At 35.2% G+C, this 25,551-nt stretch overlaps 2 protein-coding genes across 2 annotated transcripts in view; one reads left to right on the forward strand and one right to left on the reverse strand.

Annotated features, from left to right (window-relative positions):
- LOC100370074 (ubiquitin conjugation factor E4 B) overlaps positions 1–9,417 on the forward strand; it is a 55,068-nt gene extending 45,651 nt beyond the window's left edge. Inside the window, exons 19-28 of the mRNA XM_002737305.3 lie at positions 1,036–1,131; positions 1,667–1,784; positions 2,658–2,775; positions 3,448–3,574; positions 4,782–4,926; positions 5,536–5,670; positions 6,175–6,369; positions 7,492–7,666; positions 8,165–8,314; positions 9,076–9,417. Of these exons, the coding sequence (XP_002737351.1) occupies positions 1,036–1,131; positions 1,667–1,784; positions 2,658–2,775; positions 3,448–3,574; positions 4,782–4,926; positions 5,536–5,670; positions 6,175–6,369; positions 7,492–7,666; positions 8,165–8,314; positions 9,076–9,149 (1,333 nt within the window). The 3' untranslated portion in view covers positions 9,150–9,417. The remainder of the gene's footprint in view (positions 1–1,035; positions 1,132–1,666; positions 1,785–2,657; positions 2,776–3,447; positions 3,575–4,781; positions 4,927–5,535; positions 5,671–6,174; positions 6,370–7,491; positions 7,667–8,164; positions 8,315–9,075) is intronic.
- A 669-nt stretch (positions 9,418–10,086) lies between these two features.
- LOC102809770 (uncharacterized) lies at positions 10,087–24,272 on the reverse strand. Its single transcript, XM_006819661.3, has 8 exons — positions 23,680–24,272; positions 22,079–23,005; positions 17,985–18,115; positions 15,065–15,229; positions 14,113–14,279; positions 13,658–13,776; positions 12,223–12,447; positions 10,087–12,045 (listed from the first exon to the last, which is right to left on the reverse strand). Exons 1-8 carry the CDS (start codon positions 24,049–24,051, stop codon positions 11,782–11,784), a joined length of 2,370 nt encoding a protein of 789 aa, XP_006819724.1. The 5' UTR covers positions 24,052–24,272; the 3' UTR covers positions 10,087–11,781.
- Between the last annotated feature and the right edge of the window lie 1,279 nt (positions 24,273–25,551).

Here is a 25,551-nt window from a genome sequence, read left to right on the forward strand (position 1 = left end):
AAGAATTCAGTTCTGGATCCGTATCCGAGACATGTCTGGATTGATCAAGTTCAAACTTCACACACACAAGGTACATCATGTCACAAATATGTATGTGCATTTGTTTCATGATCTCATTAACGATAGCCAAATGGGGGCCGCTTTAAGGCCGAAAATGCATTGAAATCGCACATTTTCACCATATCGGACCCGTATCTCAGTTATGCATGGATGGATTTTGTTTAAATTTGGTACATACATTAAACATAATAGGACCTTGATGCACGTCTTTTTTTTTTTCGGATCAAGTTCGAAATGGCCGACTGGCGGCCATTTTGTTAAAGAATTCAGTTCTGGATCCGTATCCAAGACATGTCTGGATTGATCAAGTTCAAACTTCACACACACATGGTACATCATGTCACAAATAGATATGTGCATTTGTTTCATGATCTGCTTAACAATAGCGGAATGATGGCCATTTTAAGGCCGAAAATGCATCAAAATCACGTATTTTCACAATTCCAGAACCGGATCTCAGTCATGCATGGATGGATTTTGTTCAGATTTAGCACAATGTGTTGTACATATGCAGGTGCATTTCGGTCATGATCTGCTTTGAATGTATATGTCACTCAAATATGAACGGAACGGGGACGTGTCATTGACAATGACTTGTTATATTTAATTTTTACTGGAAAGATTTCACAATTTCAGCATTTGTGAAACATAATTTCACGAGAGTCCCTGGCACACATCTTAGGAATCCAGAGACACTTCTCTACAAATTTGTTTGATCTTTACCAAATCGCAAAATTCACAAAAAAATTTTCTTCAACTTAATTAAGGCAGTTCAGTTTTGGAAATATGTATTTGGTTGACATGTAAAGAACACTCATTTTTGTCCTCAGGTTTACAAAAATCTTTAAATTTTGAATCATTGAAAATATCAGCAGGTTTCTTCAAAAAGTCTAAGTGACTGCCTGTGAAGTCTTTACGAACCTCATGGAAATTATGAATTTTTGAAGTTAGTTTACATTATTCTGTTGTTTTCAGAACTCTGCCATTGCCACAAGAAGTACCAATGCTGTATGCCTCGTTACCTGATTACTATGCAGAAGATATAGCTGAGACTTTATTATTTATTTTACAGTAAGTAGCCCACATGACATTATCCACATATTGACCTGTTTTCCCCAACATAATCGCATTATCCACATATTGACCTGTTTTCTATAACTTAATGGCATTATCCACATATTGACCTGTTTTCTATAACTTAATGGCATTATCCACATATTGACCTGTTTTCCACAATATTATGGCATTATCCACATAATGACCTGTTTTCCACAATATAATGGCATTATCTACATATTGACCAGTTTTCCACAATATTATGGCATTATCCACATAATGACCTGTTTTCCACAATATAATGGAATTATCTACATATTGACCTGTTTTCCGCAACATAATGCCATTATTCATATATTGACCTGAGTGTTTGTAACAACATTATGGCATTCCTTTTTGAACTTGTTTTCTACATGATGGCATTATCCATATATTGACCTGAGTGTGTTCCTACAACATGAAGACATCCCTATATGGACCAGTTTTTTTTTCTGCAACATGATGGCATTATCTGCAATTTACCATGTGTAATAATATTTCTCTTTCATAGACATATGCCTCATGTTTTGGAAGACACATCGCTACCAGACATAGTGACCTTTATTATCATGATTGTGTGTTCATCTCATTATCTCAGTAACCCATATTTAGTGGCAAAATTTGTTGAGGTAAGTATATTACATTATTGTCCATATTTGGACATCATATCAGTGGATTAGTTACCACATGATAAATTGTTATTCTATCACGTTCCTTTCACCTTTCAACAAACGTTTTCTTATTTAGAAGAATTCAACAATGCCCGCTTGTCTAAACACTTATTTGACTTTGCCAGATGACATAAACAAGCAGCTTCTCGGTCGAGATAGCTCCGCTGTTAACAATGCACATTTTAATTAAAGAACTAAAGATATCAGAAAATAAGTAAATCTAAGAGAGGTCTGTCTAAGGTATCTGCATGTATAACATCAAAGTAATCAAACTTGCGATTTTTAACAAGAAATTGAAAATATCACTTTTTATTAAAAATGGCCAAAAATATTCATCCAAATTAGATAATTGAAGATATCATCATGAAATGAACAAATCTGAGAGAGGTCTACTTGAGGTACCTATATGTATAGTATCAAAGCAATCAGACTTGCGGTGTTTAACTAGAAGTCGAAAATATTACTTTTTACCAAAAAGGACAAAAATATTCATCAAAATTAGAGAATTTAAGATATCACGAAATGGATATTTAAAATCTAAGAGAGGTCTGTCCAAGGTACATATACACCAAGTATCAAAGCAATAACAATTGTAGTTTTCAAGAAGAAGTCAAATAAGTAAAAGGTTGACACAGACGAAGAACAATCACTCATATGATAAGCTCCGCTCGACAAAGTCGATATGACAATATCAATTTTATTATTGTTATTGCATCATAGACATGTCTCAAGAGTTGCCTGGTGATTTGTCAATATTTGCAGGGCACCAGGTGTACTTTTCATCATATGTATTAACACCTTAACTTACTAATAATTTGTCTTCTTTTTCAGTTGATGTTTGTTGTTAATCCAGCAATTCATGATAGAACTCGTAATGTACATAACATGATAGTCAATCATCCGTTAGCGGCACTGCACTTGGCGCCAGCATTAATGAGGTTTTACACAGGTAAGTGAAATAAGATAGTGTGTTTGGATTACAATAAATAACTCACAATGATATCAAAATAAATAATAATATAATACATCTGTCACCGTAACGCCATAAGTCACAGCATGCCATAATTTTGCAGTATTTTACGTGGTATTTTCATCCTACCATATTAGGAAATGCAAATTTCAAAGATGGAATGATTACACGCGTAAGCGTCCTCTAATAATAAAAACAAACATGGCTGCCACTAGGGTTTGACTGGACTCCACACAAAGAAGTTCGCTGATTCTGTTCTAAACATTTTGGATTTCGACATTCCCATGATATATTCTTGGAAGGCAAAGATGTATAATAATAAGGTTATTAGGAAGATACCTCAAAGTATGCACTCAGACAGTACACCTTCGCATCGACATCTGCTGCGTGTCAGTCGTTACTTCTGTTGTACTGTCTTCTATTATTTGATATTTCAAAGCTTTTGAAGTATTTGAAGGCAATACAAGTCGAATTTAACATTGGAATTTATAGAAAATGTGAAAGAGAAAGAACCTGCACCAATATTTTAAGAGAAAAAAAGAAAGTTTGAAAGTCTCTGACTTGGGAGCATGATCTAATTGATCTCATGTCTCGACCACAATTTAATTAATTTATATACCTGTATTAATTTTGTAATGTTTTTATCTTCAGATGTTGAGACCACTGGTAGCAGTAATGAATTCTATGATAAATTCAGCATTCGGTATCACATCAGTATTATTTTTAAGTCATTGTGGAATATTCCCTTACATCAACAAGCCATTATACAGGAAACCATGTAAGTCGCAGATTAAGGTATTGTTATGTTGAGTGGGACAGATTTGTTGTGATGTTGTATGTGTGCATCCATTCATTCGTAATACATTCTGCTATTATCTTCAAGTACATGTATATGTATTAACAGATTAGAACCCACTCAAAGTTTCCCTACAGATCGCTGGTAGCATAGTGGTTATCAGACTCATGATCGGTAGACCCAAGTTCAAGTCCTACCTTAGGCTGAACATCGAAAGGGTCAACCCCCTACCCGGGGTGAGTGTGCCACAGACTCAATGGAAAGGCCAATTCAACTGGCCGAGATTCATTCACTAACGAATGCGACTTTGGGGGAACCTTGGTTAAGGTCCGCAGGTGCTTGTGTTCGACCGAGCCTGGTTGACGCCAGGATAGCACATTAAAATTGCCATTTCATAGAGAGATGGCTTCGCAGCCCTTTCATGTAGTTCCAAACATGAATATGAATTTACCTCATACTGTGACATTTGTTGGACTACTGTAGAATACTTCATTTTCGCATGGAATTTATTTTCGCTGAAGGGATGCTTCAGTGAAAATAAAATCCAGCGAATATACTTTATTCTTATATTTCACATTCAACTCATCAAAAATTGGTGAAAATAAATTCCATACAAAACGCCCAAAAAGCCTTTTCAGTGAAAATTAATTCCAGCTAAAATAAAGTATTCTACAGTACTTTATTTTATACTGTTGCAATGGCATAATTAACAATAATTCAATCATGTCAGCTCTTGGATGTTTTGTGTGTTACTGAGTCAACGCATCACACATACATTATAGGCAGCATGCAGTGTTGTTAGTGTCATTGTGTTAAAATAAAAGTCAAAACTGCTAAAGTGTTAGCTTAAATGTGTAAGTGGTTGCTCCTTTGAATGGAGAAAAATATCAAGAAGCTAGATTATTATTTTAATAAAAAAAAATCAATGTACATTGAGTTACTCTTGAGGTACATCTTACATGTGAGATTTCACTTGTGTGGAGTTTAAAAAAAAAACATATTCAAGCAATCACATTTGTGTTTTTGTTTCACTCAAATTAAGCATGTCATGTAGCAATGCCTGCCAACCTTTCAAGTATTTTTTAGGACACACAGTATGTGTATTAAGTTTACTATAATTATAACTACCGGTATATGCCATTGGATGACAGAATAGGTGTTCTAGTATTTTCACCGCTTTTCCTTTCAGTTCCGGCAAAGACTTTGTACGTTTTGTAAATATGCTGATGAACGATACAACATTCCTATTGGACGAAAGTCTTGATTGTTTGAAAAGAATACACGAAGTCCAAGAACTAATTAAGAATAAGGAAATTTGGGATAAAATGACACAGGTAAAATATGTTCATGTTTTCCCAATTATATCTTCTTTCAGAATACTATATATACTATTATTATACATCTGTCACCTTAACGCCATCAGTTACAGCGTGCCATAATTTTGCGGTATTTTACGTGGTATTTTCATCCTACCATATTAGGAAATGCAAATTCTGAATATGGAATGATTACGCACGTAAGTGTCCTCTAATAATAAAAACAAACATGGCTGCCATCAGGTTTTGACCAGACTCCACACAAAAAAGTTTGCTGATTCTGTTCTAAACTTTTTGGATTTCGGCATTCCCATGATGTATCCATGGAAGGAAAAGATGTATAATAATAAGGTTATTACAAGAATACCTCAAAGTATGCACTCAGACAATGGTGGTCAATAAAAAGTTGGTACTGCATTCACGATGGGCTTTCTCATGTCAGAAGTTGGGAAAACAAAATACTTGAACTGTGATCACAAATTACATTTAGACTGTGCTTACTGATGCATGTCACATGGTATGCATTGAGTTGTCATATCATGCTAGGTCAGATTTCATCTACAACAGTTAATGAAAATTTATACTAATGTCATAACTGATTCGTCAATCAATAACTTTATTTCCCAGGATGAGCAGGAGGGTAAAAGGCGGCAATTGTCGACTGATGAAAGACAAGTGAGATCATATTTGACGCTAGCTGGTGAAACGTTAGACATGTTTCATTATTTGACACAGAAAATCACAGAACCTTTCCTAAGACCTGTAAGTAATCAGTATGAGATAGTGATATATTCATGTAACATACTTGAAATTAACAGTCTTTCTGAGTTTATGATATCAACAACTTAGGTCTTTGAAACTGTATGAGAAATTTGTTTCAGTATTTGTAGTCTTACATAATCTCCTATTTTTGGGAGTGGACATATGGGCCTGGCAACCACAACCGATGACAACATTGATCAAAAACTCTCAAAAAACTATATTTTGGGCTAGTCGTTGAGACTCTCCTGAACAGTGTAATAACAGTGTAACATGGGCAACATACATAAATTTGATTGCTCAACATTACTTAAAAGTTGAGTTTGTACTGTTTTCTCAACTTTAGCTGTCACATGCTCTTTGGTCAGCATTCCACAGCAGCTCACGTAGAGCCCATAGAAATACACGGTTCAGTGGTGCGCATTTTAACAACAGAGAACGCCCTGTGACAAGAATATTATTATTATTATTGTTATTCAAACCTCTAATGTGTTTATTCCATTGCAGGAGCTTGCTGTACGTTTGGCTGCCATGTTGAACTTTAATCTACAGCAGCTGTGTGGTCCAAAATGTAACGATTTACGAGTAGAAAACAAAGAAAAATATGGATTTGAACCAAAGAAACTATTGGATCAACTCACGGATATTTATCTACATTTTTCTGATTGTCCAAAGTTCGCAGAAGCTGTTGCTGCCGATGAAGTAAGTAGAACTTTCTTTTTTTTTTTTTTTTTTTTAAAAATCTCCTTTGACTCCAAAATATGATGATGAATGCTGTCACCATACAGACATAAAACCCATCCCTCAGATCCATTGGTAATTAAATTAAAGTACTAAACAGTAAAAAATTATTAAGGCCCTGCACTCTTTACCCTTCCTGGCTTCCTTCCTGTTTTTTTTTATGGTCAGTTACTGTAAAATACTTTATTTTAGCTGGAATTAATTTTCGCTGAAGAGACTTTTTGGGTAATTTGTATGGAATTTATTTTCACTGATTTCTGATGAGTTGAAAAGGTATATTCACTGGGATTTATTTTGTTTTAGCAAAAAATTTATTCCAAGCGAAAATAAAATATTTTACAGTATTATTACAGAGGCAATACAAGTGTTCACTATTTCATATGTTGGGAGTGTTTGCAAGAACAACATTTTTTTTTAAAGTCTCTGGCTTTCCTGTAAAGACTCCAGTGAAATATTCACTGTTACAATATTCCTGCTTCTTGAAGAAATTCACAGAAATTTTTCTCCAGCAGTTTTACAGTATTTTTCTTGATCCCTTCTTTTGAAATATTTGATATCAACCAAAAATAGTATATTCTTGGGGACAATCATTCTTACAACCACAAACAGTAAAAACAACAGTCAAAAATTCTCAAAAAAATATACATTGGGCTAGTTGAGACTTTTGAACAGTTTAACAAGGTATGTGCAATATATATAAATTTGATTTTCTCAAATCAAAGTTGAGTTTGTGCTGTGGTCTCAGCTGTTCAACCAGCATTCTACAGCAGCTCGCACAGAGCCCATAGTAATACTAGTAAACCCCCCCCCCCCCCCCCCCGGTACATTGTACAGTGGTGAGTGACTTAGCAACATAGAACGTTCTGTGACATATCTCCGGCCACGAGAATTACCAAGCAGTTCTAGGTCTTGATGAACAGCTGTATTGATGAAATGGTCCTTGAGTATATTTTGGCAGAAACCTAGAAAAAAATCAATAAATTATTGAGTGGACCTTTTTGAACTGGTGTGAACTTGAGCCAAAAACAAATCATTTATTTGGGCCTTATTGTAGACTTCAACTACTTTCTCATTCACACACAGCGTTCATATCGCAAAGAAGTGTTTGATGTTGCCCTTGGCGTGATGTCCAGAGCTAACATCAAGATTGAATCGGATATTCAGAGGTTCAGGGATTTGGCATCTGTTGTGGATAAGATTGTCATCAGTAATCTGAAGAAAGACATTGACTTTGAAGATGCACCTGATGAATTCAAAGGTACTGTACAGTAAAGTGGTTCTGTGTTGCCATAGTGATGTAGATAGGTGGAAGCTACATCTTTCAAAAGTATAACTTTTGTTGTGTAATTGTTCATCATCGATAATATAGCAGACCTTTCAAAAACAGTTACTGTAAAATAATTTATTTTCGCTTGGATACGTCAAAAGGCAATCAAGGCATTTAGGGAGGTCAATAGACCATATTGGTTAATGACCACCATGAATCTGTCACGAGTGAGAGCCACAAAACTTTTGCTCTCTGAATGATGTTTCATTCTGTATCACGTCTACCCAGGCCTCTGGCCATGAAAACCATAATATTTGGAACAGTGAATACAATAACAGTAGGAAAATAAAACATTATTTGCTCTCAACAATAATCTTTGTGGCTCTTTCTCTCTCAACAAGATCTATGTGATCATTTGCGAATAAGATCAGTTGCCTTCATGAATGTTGACTCTGCTTCTTATCAGCAACTTGTATGTTTCTTATATAGATCCTTTAATGGACACATTAATGACAGACCCAGTACTGTTACATACATCAGGTAATATCATGGATCGACCAATCATTGAGCGACATCTATTGAATTCATCAACTGATCCGTTCAACAGACAGGCTTTAGACTCAGAAGATTTACAGCCAAGTAAGTATTTGTATTTGATGCTAACTCACCGACCGCATTTATTAAATTTGTCTGAAAAAACAAGGACACAAGGATGGTTTGGCCGTGTGGTTGTTTTTGAATTGGCCAGTGAGCATTCTTGAATATCTAGTTATGGCATGGTATATGAGATCAAAGTAACCACAACTCAGAGTTTGCAACAAATTGCAACTTTATTCAGAGTCAGCAAAAATGTTTGATTGGCGGAAAAAATCATGCCAATTGTAGCAAAAAATTGAAAGTCATGGTCACTCATTGGTTACAGCACGTGAACCACTCACACTTGACACTCGTGGTTCATGTGCTGTAACCATCATGTAGTCCTGATTTATTTAATTCAAATACCATCCTAGGTTGTGTAATGTCCTAATTTTTCTGCACTTTTTTCTTATATTTTTCAATAATTCTGGAAATAAATCCAAATTTTGGAGCCAATTTTTAAAATTTGGCTACTTTTTGTCCCAATCTTCTGAAGGACTACTGCTGGTTCAAAGGAAGGAAAGGAGGGAGAAATAAACCACATATCTTCTTGTATATAATTAACACAAAATCACCACCAATATTTCAAATTCAGCCAATAATTCAAAATTGTATAGACAACACAGAAGAAAGCATGATCAGGCAAAATTTACCGTTGTATCCTGAACAGAGAATGTCAAATTGTAAAACTACAAAACAAATCTACCATTTTGTCTTAGTCTTTATTTTATTTATAACTTTGACTTATCACTGTTTCCTTGCAGTGCCAGAGTTAAAAGCAAGAATTCAACAATGGATGAGGCAAACGCAAATGTTGAAAAGGAAGCAAGACAAATAGACAAAAAGGACAACATTCGATGCAACAAATGCAAATCTTATAATTTTATGGGAAATGTTTCATGTGTGCAGCATGTATTTCGAAGTGATTTTTTCCCTCGTCATTAAAGATGGGCAGCCAACAAGAATGTACAGTTGGCATGACCTCTGATAACATAGGATTTCAAGATGATTTAGAAACTTTTTATTACATTTAAAAAAACAATCTGAATGTAATTATTGACATTGTGATTTTGACTATAGAGATTAAAAATGAACCAAACGCTGTATGTTTATTATGAGTATTTTTTTATATCTCTGTTGCATATGATGGTTTTTGGAGGTTATTTTTAGGTGCTGGTATATGAAACTGAAACTGTCATCCAACTAGGAGTGATGGTCTTGTAGTTTTGCAATAATTTCAAATACCCCGGAAAGTGTTCTGGGTTTGCATTTGATTTTTTGATGCAATAATGACAAATTTGATTAGCAAACTGATTAAAGTTACCCAAACAAATTGGTTGGCTGGGAAAGCTTTGCGAGATTCTGAAAACTGTCCTTCAAGAATTCAAGATGGCTGCCCCCATATTGTAAAAATTGGTTGCATTCACATTACCACACAGTAATTCATAACAAGGGCAAACCTCAATTTGTGAATCAAATGTGCATTGGAACATGATTCAAAAGCACATTCCATCAGTAGCATCTTGAGTACTATGGTATAAATGAAACCTTGCATGCAAGGTTGCTCCCAGGGTGCTTCATATAGAAACTTTGTTTGTGAGAAATGATTCATTTAAATTCCATGCATGCAAGGTTTCATTACTAATATAGTACCGATATTATATGAATATTATGTTTATAGTTGTAGTGCAATGATACATACTGAAACAATTCTATTTTGTATTTATCTGAAGAAGCAAAGTCTAGGACACTCCTGATGCATTCCACATCATGTATAGTTTTCAAATTTTCTAATTTATTACAAATTCCAGCAAATGATTTACAATCAATTCAAGCAAATTTACAATAAATACAAACCTACAACAGGGCCCATAGCGTTGGAAAAATCCTTTGAAAGTCTTTGGATTTTTTGAGGTCTGGAAAATCTTTGAGTTGTCTTTAAATTACAGGAAAAATAAAAAAAATCTTTGAAAAGTCTTTAAATTTCTTAATAGTTATTAATTCATTTTAGAAAGGCCCGTTTTCTCCAGAGAATTACCATATCCTCAGAACTTTGATGATGTTGGCCTGAATTAAGGATCAAAATGTCTTGAAAAAATGCAAGAAAGTTTGGGAAAAGGTCTTTGAAATCATTTGGCTCTTGGTGCTATGGACCCTGTACAATATCCAGCACAAGATAGAGTTATGCCACATTCATCACTAGCGTACCCTCTAAGCTGATATGACACTGCACTGTCTGATAATTGCTGTGATACAACTACTGGTAGTTCTAATTCACATCATTCATGCTACAGGAAATCATACATTAATATAGTGATCTTGAAAAACATCTTTGGTTACAAAATTTGTAATTGAAAAAAGAGAATGAAATTCAGAGGCCACAACATTTTCGTTTATGCCTTTACAGCAACAGTTGATTTTGTTCTGGAAAACAACAAGCTGACTCAACTTGATTTTGGTGAATTTCATTCAGGATCCCTATAATGAATGTCCTGTTGCAGCATACACTGTTTATCACGATGACAATTGATCAACGTATGTATTTCACCAGAATATGGTACTTGTATTTCCATGCAATTCAACCAAAATTTTTCCGACAGAATAGTGCTGTTAAAAATATTATTAAAGTTATTGGATTATAAAGATTGCTGTAAACATGAAGACAAAACTGATTTCAGGGTAAGTTCAAAGCTACTTACAAAATTGTCCCTGATTGGCTACCCAACCTTCATGCTTAACAGTCAGACCAATCAGAGAGCAGGTTATTTGACAGGTTATTTTGACGTATCAAATTCTACCTTGTCTTTATACTTTGACTTGTGATTTCAACCCTAACCATTTCTTGCTTTGTTCATCACATGTTGCCATGGTTGCATACCATGCACGTGTTAATCCTATGTACTAACATCTTGTGTGCACCATTGTCTGCCTTTCCACAAACATTTTGGAATAATACTATAATTTGAATAATCGATTGACGTCATAATCCTACTGTACAAATACTTATGACTGCTTTGTAACAGTAAGGGGTTAACCATGTGTATCCATACAGGTGACTGGAAAATTGCTTTAAAAAAAAATACCTGCAAGGTGTTACAAGGAAAAGATTTTGGCACAAAATAAGAAAAACAAAATTAACAGTTAAGACATCGCAAAAAAAATTTACTGCCCCTCAACACCAATGATTTCAAAGTAGTTGACCCCTAAACTGCAGCACTGCATACTTTCTGATTTTGGAACAGCGATTTTGTGGAGTGCTCCGAAAAAAGGAATCACCATCGAGTGCAATTTGTGAACTAAAATCTGGTTGTCATGTTTTTTTTTTATACATAGTTTTTCTGAGGCACTGTACATAGTTCTTGCTTAAACTTTGATCAGAATAGACAATCGTCAACAACATCAAATTAAATCATCTTGGCATGAAACTACAGAAAACTGATATAAAGCTAAATAAGTTAAAAGTATGATTGTTAACGCATGAGAAAAGCCACTGCTGTCATGATGTCATCATAATTAACATGGGATAGAAACGACTGGCATAAAAGGTGATTGGTTATCTCAGTATTTGACCTTTGACCATGTATCATGTGACCAATGGAGCAAATTTTCTGATTGGCTACTACACTCAGTAGCCATTTTTTCACCACTTTCTCCGTTGGTAAGTTGTTCTGCCATATTTCCGGTTGCCATAGTAACAGATGAAGCATGGTAGCTGCCACTGATGGAGTTGGTCTCTGAATTGAAAGGATGAAAAAAAGGTTGATTTTAATTAGATACTACTGTCTATAGTGAAAGTCTCTCGTCTCTCACATACATTTCCATAGTTTGAATAATTCCGATGTAGCGATAACATTTCCAGGAATAATTATATTTTCCAAACATTGACAGTTCATTTTGGACAAAAAATTTACCTCAGATGGATCTCTTCTTAACAACAGATTGATAATTTTAACCAGGTATTCATTTGTGTCCTCTGGTAACCTTGGCAACTGCTCTTCAGTATAAGTAAGACTGTCACATTCACTATAGAATGGGTTGCGCCCAGTGAGTATTTCATATGCCAGTGTACCAACAGTCCAGAGATCTGATTTTCTGTAATCTATAGTGGTGTTGACTCCAGGAATTGCCGAGATTACCTAAAGCATTGAACACATTGATTTGTAGTGACGTAATAGCATACTGTAAAACCATTTATTTTCACTGGCATTTAACGTCACTGTTTTGATGCTTTGAGCAATTTTACGGGATGTTATTTTCACGAACTTGCCAGGGAAGAGTTTTATTGTTATTTTACGCATTCACATGAACTTAATTTAGCGGATTTTTGTTGTGGAAATTAATAGCGAAATTAATACCCAGCGAATAATTAATGTATTTACAGAACATCCAGTAGCTGAGATGGAATGAAAGTTTTTTTCTTAAATCTTGGTCCGATGCGAAATTTCCACGACTGGTCTATTCAGACGAATTCATTGCTATTAATCATTCATGATATGCAATGACGTTATGGAACCCAAGAGAGGAACACTTCCAAAAGAGGAAAATAGGCGTGCGTGCGAGTGAGAACAAAATTCTACGCATCAGACCACGTGTGCGTAGAACAGATCGGCCAAAAGCTGTCTTTCTTATTGGTGGACACTTATAATGCATGCTTATTTATCATCTCAAAAACACAGTGACAACTATTGAGGGCGCTGCAGAACAGACCAGTCGTGGAAATTTCACATCAACGCCGGAGATTCCACAAACTCATTCTAAAGGAATTATTGTATAAAACAATAAAATTGCTACAACTGGGCCAGTCTAGACCTTAGACTGACATATATTGTGATTAATGTAACTCAAGTTTCATCCTTAAGCAAATCTTGCATTAAGAAACAATGTGTTTTCATCTCAAAAAACGCAATTGAATTAATTGACTTGACTTGACTTGACTTGCAAATGACTGCCTAATAGTGTTTCATTTTCTACCACTATTTTGTCCACTGTTGCAAATACAATGGATTCATACACTGATCAAGAAAACAATGGATGAAATGATGCTAGAAAATTGAAAACATTTAGAAGTGGCTCTTTAGCTCTTAACCGTTTCACCACCAGACTTTCTCAAATTTGTCTGCACTTTTTTTCTTATATTCTTCAATATTTCTGGAAATGAACCCTAATGTTGGAGCCAACAAACAAAATTTGAGACAAATCTCAGTTTTTACTCAAAACATTTTTGGCTGATGAAAAGAGGGCACTGGTGGTGGTAAAAAAGTTAACAAAACAAGATCTTGGCGGCCATTTCATTTTAATCAAATATACCGGAATACAAAATGTATCAAATTTATAATGATCGCCTACCTCTGGTGCCATAAGTGATCGATTCCCGCCACGATCTGTGTGCTCAGTTTGATATGGTAGAAATAAACCTGAGCTTTCAGATAAACAACATCCAAAATCTGAGATCACAACTCGTGGACCTGGAGAATAAACAAGATAATATCAACACTGACAGTGATAAAGACACAACGATACCATCAAGACTGGTATTTTTCAGTATGAGTAACAGTGTATGCCACTGACACACACAATTCACTGGCACATCATTGACACAAAAAATCATATATTAAAAAACATCTTGTAGTTATGGAATTTGCAACTTTGAAAAATAAAATTCTCATTTTATAAACAAATTAAGCATGAAAACGAAGGGAAAACAGACACAACTTCAATTATGGGATTCCATTTTGACTCAGAAATCGTACAAAATCAGACCTGATAGGGGGCACACTGATAAGTACTGAATTATACAATACCTTGGTTGATATCCAATAATATGTTATCAGATTTTAAATCGCGATGGGCAATGTCATTCTGATTAAGGTGAAATAAACCTTCTAATAGCTGTGCCAATATTAGCATAGCTACTTTTTGCGATGAACAACCATACTCTTGAAGGTACTGTCGTAAAGTTGTGTCATACCTAATAACAAATATATAAGGGTTAGTCAACACGGTGAAATTGAAATGTTTTCAGGACTAATATCAAAACTTATAAGCCAAAATGCCACTTATAAATATTTAATTTATTACACATTGTAGCCCTGTCAGCAACTACCGGTAACACATTTCCTAATCTTTTTTCCCATTACTGGTAATTTTGGTATATCCATGGGGCTTTCAATGGGCAATATGGTAAGTTGCTGTTGTCGCTTTCTTTAGCGAAAGCTTAAAGTCAACTGTGATAATGCACCATACTTCACAGCAAAGGCTGCCGCATTATGCACAGAGATCAGGAAGAACAGTTTTTGTCCTCTATCGTACATTTTTATCTAATACAAATATAATTTGTCACTAAATATTAATCATTAATGGGTTTAATTCCCTGATATTTAACTAAAGTACAAACTTTAACCTTTTGACCTTTCAAGCATCTACTTTTAAGTCTACTTTTGTCATCTAGTTTTTACAAAATAAAACCAACTTAATTTTTTTTCATATTTTTTTTCTGAATTTTTTTATCAATGTCAATATGATGATAATAATGTCCATCTTGGCCTAAATTGGAAGAAATCATGGAAAAAAATGTGCAAAATGTTGTTCCAATTATTTAGCGAGAAAAAGGATTAAAACTATGATTAACTATTCTTCAAGTTTTATAAATTTCCAACATGTGTAGAATCTAGTAATTTCTCTGAATGTTCGGCTGAAATCAACAAGAACTATAATTATGTCATTTTATCGTTGTAAGTCGAGTATTGTTTGTACCTTTTCATAACAATGAACAGCGTTTTATTGCGTCCAAGTCCATTCATACTAGATGGAAGTACAGCTGGATAATATTCCAAAGCGTCTGACATGCACGGTATCTCACCATCACTGAATACTGCGTACATTTCCACTATGTTGGGATGCAGTGGTAGATTTTTTCTCCTGTACAACAAGGTAAAAGCTGTTAGTGTCCTGAAAAAGTAATGCCTAATCACGTTTCATTGTATAAATACCGTAAATATGTGACCCACTTTTGAATTTTCCTGATTTCGTAATTTTGAAGCATTCCAGGGGACAACATTTCACAGAGGTAGTTATAAAGAATCTCACCCAGTGGCATAGTTAGCCCTGGATTCCCCTGTTTGTTTGGGTTTTTGACGATTTAGACTTTTGAATGCTATGGGTCAGGACAAAATTTAAAACCAACAATACAATAATTGCGAACACAGTATCTGTGCGACTTTATCATTATCTCTACTGAAACATATAAACAAGTTTTCATCAATTTTATTTAAAAAGTCAACAATGACACAGTGGAAGTGTTCAGATCAGTGTAGTGGTAAAACAAAGCAATGTGATGGTACCATCATGTTTTTTGTATCTTCGGGAGAACACTGATATGCAAATGTTATCACAAGCACAGCCTGTTACATCTGTGTGGGAGACCTAATTGTTTAGCCAAACCAAACCAAACAATTTTTAGGGAGTCCATCTCTTGCAAAATTGAAATGATATATGGAATTTGCATTACGCCATGCTGTGAATTAATTAAAGGGTGGTGGTGGTCGTCGTCGTATGGAACACATAGCGACATATACAACGTGTGTAAAACACATTGTTTACATAAAATTTGAACGGACACCATGGTCATGCACCCCCTTACCCTGGGGAGCAGATCCTCTGGCAACCATAAAATTCTGAATAACCAGGGATCCCATGTGGCTACAGGCCTCAACTGTGACCTGTCTGGCCCCTAAGAAGCCATAGCATGCTCCATGCTTCATCGAAAACTCCACACCCTGGTAGGGAGGATGCTATGTTCCCCACTTGGTGGCGCTGCTGAGTTGCAGTGCTTCCTCTTGCAGTTTTTTTCCAGAAAAACCCATGGGACACTGGTTTTTTTATATATATAGCTATTCAGTGACAGGTGTATAATCAAAGAAAGCTTAGAAAGAACTCCCGTGTGCTGAGAGTATTGGAGACACATTCAAAATTAATTAAAAATTACTTGAACTTGAGATGTTGATGGAAACGCAGAAAACTAATTATGCAAATTAGGTAACTAATATGAACAGATTTAAATGTAAAACTAATAAGGTCTGCACAATGTAACAAGTTTCATTGAAATGTGATTAGAACCAAAGTAATATTAATTATTATGCTAATTAGAGAATTAATATGAACAGATTTTAACCCAAAATTAATCAGGCTGTCTATTGTCCTAGAGCACTTATGTACCAAGTTTTATTCAAATGTGATGATCAATACTTGAGATATCAGTATTAATTAATTATATTAATTAGGTGATTAAGAAGCATAAATATTTACCAAAAACTAATATGGTGTATAGTCCTAGATTCATTGAAATGTGATGGGTACTCTTTAAAAGTTTCATTGAAATCCAATGAGTGGCTTTTAGACATCAGTGCAACAGCCATAGAACAGCAAAAAATTAACTAATTATGCAAATTAGGTAATTAATAGGTAAAATTATTTATCCCAAAATTAATCAGGTCTCTGCAGTCCTAGAATATCTATGTAACAAGTCTCAATGAAATGTGATGATTAGTACTTGAGATATCAAAAGCTGAAAATTAACTAATTATGCTAATAAGGTGATTAATATGCACAAATATTTACCCAAAAACTAATTAGGTCTCTGCACAGTCCTCAAGTAACTATGTATCAAGTTTCATTAAAACATGATCATTACTACTTGAAATATCAAAAGCTGAAAATTAATTAATTATGCAAATTAGGTAATTAATATGTACTGATATTACCCTAAAAACTATCAGGTCTGTGCAGTGTCATATGACATCTATGTCCCAAGTTTTATTGACATGTTATGTTTAGTACTTGAGATATCAGTGGAAAAGCCGAAAATTGATTAATCATTATGTAAATTAGGTAATTAATAATATTAACAGATTTTTACCCAAAAATAATCAAATCTGCGCATTAGTTCAGAGCATCCATGTGCCAAGTTTCATTGAAATCCAATGAGTGGTTCTTCAAAAATCAGTGAAACAGTCATAGAACAGCTTAAAATCAGTTAATTATCATGCAAATTAGGTAATTAATATTCATAGATTTTTACCCAAAACTAATCAAATCTGCGTATTGGTTCAGAGCATCCATGTGCCAAGTTTCATCAAAATCCAATGAGTGGTTCTTCAAATATCAGTGGAACAGTCATGGAACAGCTTGAAATCAGTTAATTATCATTCAAATTAGGTAATTAATATTCATAGATTTTTACCCAAAACTAATCAAATCTGCGCACTAGTTCAGAGCATCCATGTGCCAAGTTTCATCAAAATCCAATGAGTGGTTCTTCAGATATCAGTGGAACAGTCTTGGAACAGCTAAAAATCAGCTAATTATCATGCAAATTAAGTAATTAATATTCATAGATTTTTACCAAAACCTAATCAACTCTGCGCATCATCCCAGAGCATTTATGTACCAAGTTTCACGAAAATTTGATTAGTGGTTCTTGAGATAACGGTGGAACAAAAAAAGTGACATACATACATACATACATACATACATACATACATACAGACATACAGACATACAGACAGGGTAACTGCAAAGACTCCCTTTTGTGCTTCGCACACGGGAGTCAATAAAATCTTTTACTACAACAGAAATCTACAACCCAAGTAGTTTGATAATAGCTGTTGTGACTTACTGGTGGATTCTTAACTTTTGAGTTACATCCGAGTCTGACATCATCTTGCCTTGTTGCAGTGGAAGTAATTCTCTTTCAAATGCTGATAACAGTTTGCAATGATCGGACTGCACACTCATATTAAACAACATCTGAAGTGAAACAAATCAAATCAGTTAATATTACCAGGACTTGTAGTGTACAGTTCAGTCTGTAATTTAAGGATGGTGGTCGACATACAGCCTGCATTTGAGTTTTGCGAAAGCCAACAATTAATTCTACACACATTATATATGTATACTACTGTAAAATCTGTATTAGAAGCTGCGGCTTCTATTAGAATAATACAATACAACTGAGGGGATGCGGCTTCTATTAGAGCAACTACACTTATGAGAAATGATGAATTTTTGATTCTCAATTATTCAAAAAGAATGGGTGCGACTTCTATTAGAGATGCGGCTTCTAATACAGATTTTACGGTAATGGAACCCATATGGAACATGACGCAGAGCACCGACCACCGTCCTTTAAGTTGCTTGGGCACAGATCTAGAAGCAGTACCTACACATGAATTGGTGACGTCATAAAATACATGACCTTCAATCGGGGTCGTTTCCTCGGTATATACGAATTGGTATATACAAATTACAATAAAGATACTTAAGACATTACACATAAGGTAAAACAAATCACATGACAATATAATGATAATAACGGTAATAAATCCTAGCTTAACAGTTGAACAGAACGCTCATATAGTCAGTCGGGTGACGCCGAGGGTCACGAACTGTGTTGCAAAATGGCCGTGTGGTTGAAACTGGGTCATGGCGTGACGGGTGAGGAAGACATCATTAAACACTCAAAATCACAATAAAACGGGGAAGTGGTTGCATATTACGGCGTAGCTAACATGGGAAATAAAAAAACGCCCAATACAAACGACATGGGTTTGAATCACACTAGATACACACTCACCAGAACCGAAGCAATCAGAAACCAGCAATCGTTTTGGCTTTTCCGTTCAACTCATCGGAACACTGGAGTAGTTAGAAAAATGAACACCACTTAACGACCAACGTCGTGGCGTGGTACACAAGCGTGCCATCAAAATAAAACAAAATTAGCTTGAAAAGACAGTGGGTTCGAGTCCCGCTCAGAGCTACCGTAAAAACGTAAATCAAATAAACTGAAATCTCTCAAACCGTAAACAAAGAACGTCGCAAAAAAATAATAAACCTCACAAAACTCCACCATACAAAACTGAATGAATAAATAATAAAATAACCAACGTCTTAAACTGGACGACGCGCAATTTGTTCAACAGTTTCCAGATTGTGACATGAGATAAACAAGACCCAAGTCAAGGTAAGTTTTGTTAAAGTGTCGATGGCGTTCCCTATATTACGAAAACAATTCAGGCAACAGACGAATATCTTCTGTGGTGTTGTGGAATTTATACTGTGTCTGCGGAATTGTTGATTGAGGGTTCGAAGCCAGCAGTTAACATTTAGTTAGAAAGTTTCACAATTAAATCAAATATCCAATGATACCAGTATATTTATTTCATTATTTTAACAACTTGCAATGGTGGAAGTTGGTCAAACACGAGTTCTTACACCTAAATAAGTATCAAATATTTGTCGACACATTTATTCTCTCAACCACAGTCCCTCTATAGGGACTGTGTCTCAACCTTGTAGAGGTGGAAATTAATTAAACAACAGGTATTTACTCACAAATATAATGGTCAATATTTGTCCATACATTCATTCTGTCAATTTAAGAACTTGTAATTGTTGGAATTATTCAAATGAGAGTTGTCTACACCAAAATAAGTTTCAAATACTTGTCCATACGTTTATTCTCTCAATTTAACAACTTGTAATGGTGTAAAATAATTAAACGAGAGTTGTCTACACCAAAATAAGTCTAAAATATTTGTCCGCACATTTATTCTCTCAATTTAACAACTTGTAATGGTGTAAAATAATTAAACGAGAGCTGTCTACACCAAAATATATCTAAAATATTTGTCCGCACATTTATTCTCTCAATTTAACAACTTGTAATGGTGTAAAATAATTAAACAAGAGCTGTCTACACCAAAATAAGTCTAAAATATTTGTCCGCACATTTATTCTCTCAATTTAACAACTTGTAATTGTGGGAATTAATCAAACGAGAGCTGTCTACACCAAAATAAGTCTAAAATATTTGTCCGCACACTTATTCTCTCAATTTAACAACTTGTAATGGTGTAAAATAATTAAACGAGAGCTGTCTACACCAAAATAAGTCTAAAATATTTGTCCATACATTTATTCTCTCAATTTAACAACTTGGAATGGTGTAAAATAATTAAACGAGAGCTGTCTACACCAAAATAAGTCTAAAATATTTGTCCGCACATTTATTCTCTCAATTTAACAACATGTAATTGTGGGAATTAATCAAACGAGAGATGTCTACACAAAAATAAGTCTAAAATATTTGTCCGCACATTTATTCTTTCAATTTAACAACCTGTAATTGTGGGAATTAATCAAACGTGAGTTGTTTACATCAAACTAAGTATTTAATATTTGTTGAGACATTTATTCTCTCAATTTAACAACTTGTAATGGTGTAAAATAATTAAACGAGAGTTGTCTACACCAAAATTAATCTCAAATATTTGTCCACACATTTATTGTCACAATTTAACCACTTGTTAATAGTGGAAATTACTTAAACGCGACTTGTTTAATCAGTTGACATCAATGCAACTTACCCGCAGACAGTGCACAACAGAGTATCATTATTGAGCAATTATAAACAGGAACGTGTCTTGACATTAGGGTTAGGGTCGGGTCAGGTATGGGCAACGCAAATGGCAAACACCCAATTGGCAAGATGTACACTAACGGGTTATGGCATGCATATAGTTTACACAAGTAAAAACACAAAATTGGCAATTTTTTGGACAATTGTAACTCAATAATAGAAATATGTTGTATTTCTATATATGTATACACACTATATAGTCTTATCAAATGCAAACACATCCAGTCAATCCATTGTGGTCTTGTGGGTCAGTTCTCTACATAGTGATCAGGAGGACCTGGGTTCAATTCCCTTGCCTGCCCATCTTTTTCTCGCAAACACCATTTGGCAATAAAGCTAAATATGACAACAAATTATTTAATTTGCACGACTGCCCACATAGCTCAGTTGATTTGTACTATGTCAGCAATGTGAGCGATCGCTGGTTTGAATCCAGTATGTTTAGTTAGATTTTTGAATGCTAGTGAAGACAGAGCTCCTATGAATAGGACTTAAATCCTATCTCTTGTGTGAAGACACTCGTGGTACAGTGGACAAGACAGTGCGCTGGGAACTCAAAGATCGCAAGTTCGAATCACGGATTGGACACTCCTCCAAAAGACATAAAAGACGTTAAAAACATAAACAGCGGATTCAAAAACTCAAGTCAGGAAAACAGAACATAAGAATACTACCCCACATGGAAGCCAGTCGAAGTCGTTGAAGAACGAACACAGTTGACAGCTGTAGGTCACGTGCAACAACAGACACGAGGAGCATGGCTGCTCTCCAAATGGGTCCCTTCTTTTGTATTGACCCCCTAAGGATTGCTAATCCCCCTTTCTAACTCTTCCCCCAAAAATAATATATCGCCCCTTTTAAAATGTATTGACCCAAAAATTAATGAATATTCATGAGCACAGAAACTGCTACGTCATGAATAAATTAGCATAGTTTAAAAAAAAGTTGCATAAAGTGTAGGTACTCCTTCTGGAGCTCTGCCGTTGCTTGCTTGACAAACTGAAGAATAAATGATGTCAATACAAGATTAGCGAGTACACAATACACCATTCCTATAAATTGCGCCCTCTAGTGATGCAATGCTGTTTCCAATTGACAACTGTGTTTGCTTATGTAGTTGTTCAACGACTAGACTATAGTAAAATTCCTGAAAAAATACTCTTTATTAAAGAATGCCTACAGAACAAAATGATAATGATGCTTTGATCGGTCATAGAAGCATTTCGTCACTAGAGGGCGCAATTTAAAGGAAACATTTATAGACAGGAGTATATTCACCATGTTCTTACCTTAATAGCTAGAGTGTATTTGCAGCTGGTACTATCTTTATTGTCTTCATTGACTATTTGACCAACACGGGAAGGAACATGAGATATTTTTACAATGTTCTCTTCAACATCCAAAGCACTTTGATCTTCAACATTATCCCCACTGTTAGAATGAGTTGAATATAATTCAATGTCTTTGAAAAATCTTTTTGTAATCTCATCCTTCCCAACAGATATATCCAAATTAGGTAACTCTTCATTTATTTCTATCACTGCTGTTTCCATGGTGACCACAATATCCATTTCACTCTTCGCTTTGATGACTATGAAAGACGAATCGGTATCTGAAATACTGTCCTCATCAGTTGACAACTGATGTGTTGCTAAGGCAGCAGTATCGTCTTTGCCAGGTGATGAGAAAGATGTTGGGCTTGGCATACCAACAAAAGAGTCTTTGCTCTCCAAAGCATCATCACCGCTCTTTGATACTGCAAAAACATGGTTGGTTTCCATGACAACAAAGGATTCAGTCAGTTCTAAACCACAAGATGGTTTTAAGACAACAAATGATGTTTCTGAATCTGACGAACTGAATTGACAGGATACGACGACACACTCACTGTCCGCATCAACTGTATTCGGATTTAAAACATCTATTTCAGTGGCTCTGAGAGACCCACCGGGACTTCCCGCACAATTACCCACACTGTTTTCATCATCTGAAACCCCATCAGTTACTATGGTGTCTTTATTTTCATCAGTTGTAATCACAGTGATCTCATCATCCGATTTATTATCTTCATTATCATTACGAAGTCTAGCCTCATGTACTGCTGCACTGCAACCCTTACCAATGAGACGACCAAACTCGTAGTTTGAGACGCTGCTACCAAATTCAGTTATGTCATCGTTTTCACTGTCGTGGCACTGGTTCTTTGTAAACATTCCCTGAAATAATCAATATGCAAATTAATTAATATGCAAAGATGTGGCCCAAAAACTAATTATGTATGTGTATTACCCCAAGGTACTTATCTACTAAATTTGGTCAAAATCTATTATTAAGATTTTGCATACACGGGCAGACAGACTCATTACCTCCCTTGAGTGCTTAGCGGGGGGGGGGGGGGGTAGCTGGTATAGTTTTACAGGAAATAAAAAGGGCTTTTTACAATTTACAAGGAAAAAAAGACGTTTTTACAGTTTACAGTGAAAATTGAATTTTGCAGTGAATTGTGTCATCTAGTCGTTTTACAGTTTCGAAAATGTAATTTCCCTGGATTATTCTCCATGACTTTTTTATTTGGATGTAAATTCTTGTACATACCGAGAAAAATTACACATTTTTACAGTGAACGAAAAAATAGTTGATTGATTACGTACATTGTACATCTGCCTGTGATTACAGAATAACGGAATTTATTTTTTCAATTTACGTTGTACGAACAAAAAAATATTGGAATTACGTTGAATGTCATGAAAATAACCCTTGCCCCCTCCCCCCCTCCCCCTCTTAGCGCACACGGGAGCTAAACATTTGCAACAAGTATTCGTATTAGTCATATTCTCATGCTGATGCAACAATCTCGTCACCTTGCAATGAGCGACACCGGCATTCTTACCCTTATCGCTGAACACACATCGTCGTTCCCGTTTTTCCCTCCGTTTTCAGCTATCGATATAGTGACGCCAATGAAAGCAAAAATAGGTAAACTTCCTCGACATCCCATTAGACGAGATATGGCATTTCTACGTGCCTCCGATGCCAGGCTTCTTGTTACACAATGAGAGTACAGGCGAGCAAAACTAAACGTCGGCAATGGGTTATGTTGTTGTACAAAGTGATGTCCAAACGCCCGTCCTTTCTGGGCGATTTGCTGCTTTTTGGCAGATATTGCCACTTGTACGACATCTCTTCCTTTCCCATGTTGAACTACGGGAACGCTCTTAGGCCAAAACTTGCCCAATTTCGTCAAAACTGCACGAAACGACATGGTTGGTAATGAAGCACCACCAACAACTTCCTGTCGTCACAGCGACAGCCGATCCTCCGACCCGGGCGGGGATCGGACAGTTACAAATTATCCCCAGTTACTGAATGCTTAGTCCTTTATATGTTCGTAAACTTATTTGCCGAATCCGTTGGTATTACACTGTCCTCGGGCCCATAAAATGAGTCCGCGCAGACACACGAATGTACGGTCTTCTGGTTGCCGATACGTAAATACCCGGGTAATACGTCATGTCTATTTTTAGAACCTATTCTGTGACGACTTAGCGTTGGTGGCGCAGTGTCCGGACTGACTCAAAAGCTTGTTTCATTGCAGCTGAATGCTCATTTAGAAATGTCTAACGTATGAGGGGCGTGCTCAATTGATTCTATTTGTCTTAAACACATCCCAATCTGATTAAAATCTTATGTATTGTAAGGCATGAATTTTATTTTATTTTATTTTTTACTACATATTTTTTTATTATTACGTACATCTTATTTTGTATCGCCACATAAATCTGAACCAACGCAACCAAAACTTTCAACAACAAAAATACCAGCAAATAAATAATAACATTCAAACAAATTAAATTAAATTAAAAGAAAATGTATGATGAAAATAATTAAATAAAAAAAAAAATAAAACCCAAACTCGGATCTTATTAGTCAGACTGAAACGCATATATGAATAAGGATCCACTTGGTTTGGGATTACATGAATTTCACTCTGTGATGATGTAATAATATTACATATACATATACTATGATTTTAATCAACGAATTCACATTGTGATCTTGATAAACATTAGACTCGATTCCAGTACCTATCCCTTGCGCGGCCGCTGTACTAATAATACCGTTGAGGGCCAAAGTTATGGAAACCAGAACTAGGAATTGGTGAAGTTTTCTGAAGTAAACATGGATTATTTAATACCTGTTGATTGTTTTAAGGAAGGATTGTCTCTTGTTGTTAGGCAAGGTGGCAATGTAGATGGTTGTGACAGGAATTATGAACGAATTGGTGGTGATGCCAGACTAAGTGGAAGCACGGTTACTAGTAACCGTGGTGGAAGTGTGTAGAAATTTCTCAATGTAAACAACATTGAGTTTGTGGCCCAAAGTTTACACCGGGTGTGTGGCGGACTGACTCAAAAGCTTGTTTCATTGCAGCTGAATGCTCATTTAGAAATGTCTAACGTATGAGGGGCGTGCTCAATTGATTCTATTTGTCTTAAACACATCCCAATCTGATTAAAATCTTATGTATTGTAAGGCATGAATTTTATTTTATTTTATTTTTTACTACATATTTTTTTATTATTACGTACATCTTATTTTGTATCGCCACATAAATCTGAACCAACGCAACCAAAACTTTCAACAACAAAAATACCAGCAAATAAATAATAACATTCAAACAAATTAAATTAAATTAAAAGAAAATGTATGATGAAAATAATTAAATAAAAAAAATAAAATAAAACCCAAACTCGGATCTTAT

Source organism: Saccoglossus kowalevskii, chromosome 15, assembly GCF_978046115.1.
Source record: "Saccoglossus kowalevskii chromosome 15, keSacKowa6.1, whole genome shotgun sequence".
Taxonomy (NCBI): Eukaryota; Metazoa; Hemichordata; class Enteropneusta; family Harrimaniidae; genus Saccoglossus; species Saccoglossus kowalevskii.

Excerpts from the sequence above, each read along its gene's own strand:
- LOC102809770 (XM_006819661.3), bottom strand. The coding sequence starts at position 24,051 with ATGTCGTTTCGTGCAGTTTTGACGAAATTGGGCAAGTTTTGGCCTAAG. Across the intron at positions 13,777-14,112 it reads ATTATTGGATATCAACCAAG|GTCCACGAGTTGTGATCTCA; the intron begins GTATTGTATAAT and ends TTTATTCTCCAG. Across the intron at positions 12,448-13,657 it reads GATCACTTATGGCACCAGAG|GTAATCTCGGCAATTCCTGG; the intron begins GTAGGCGATCAT and ends TCAATGCTTTAG.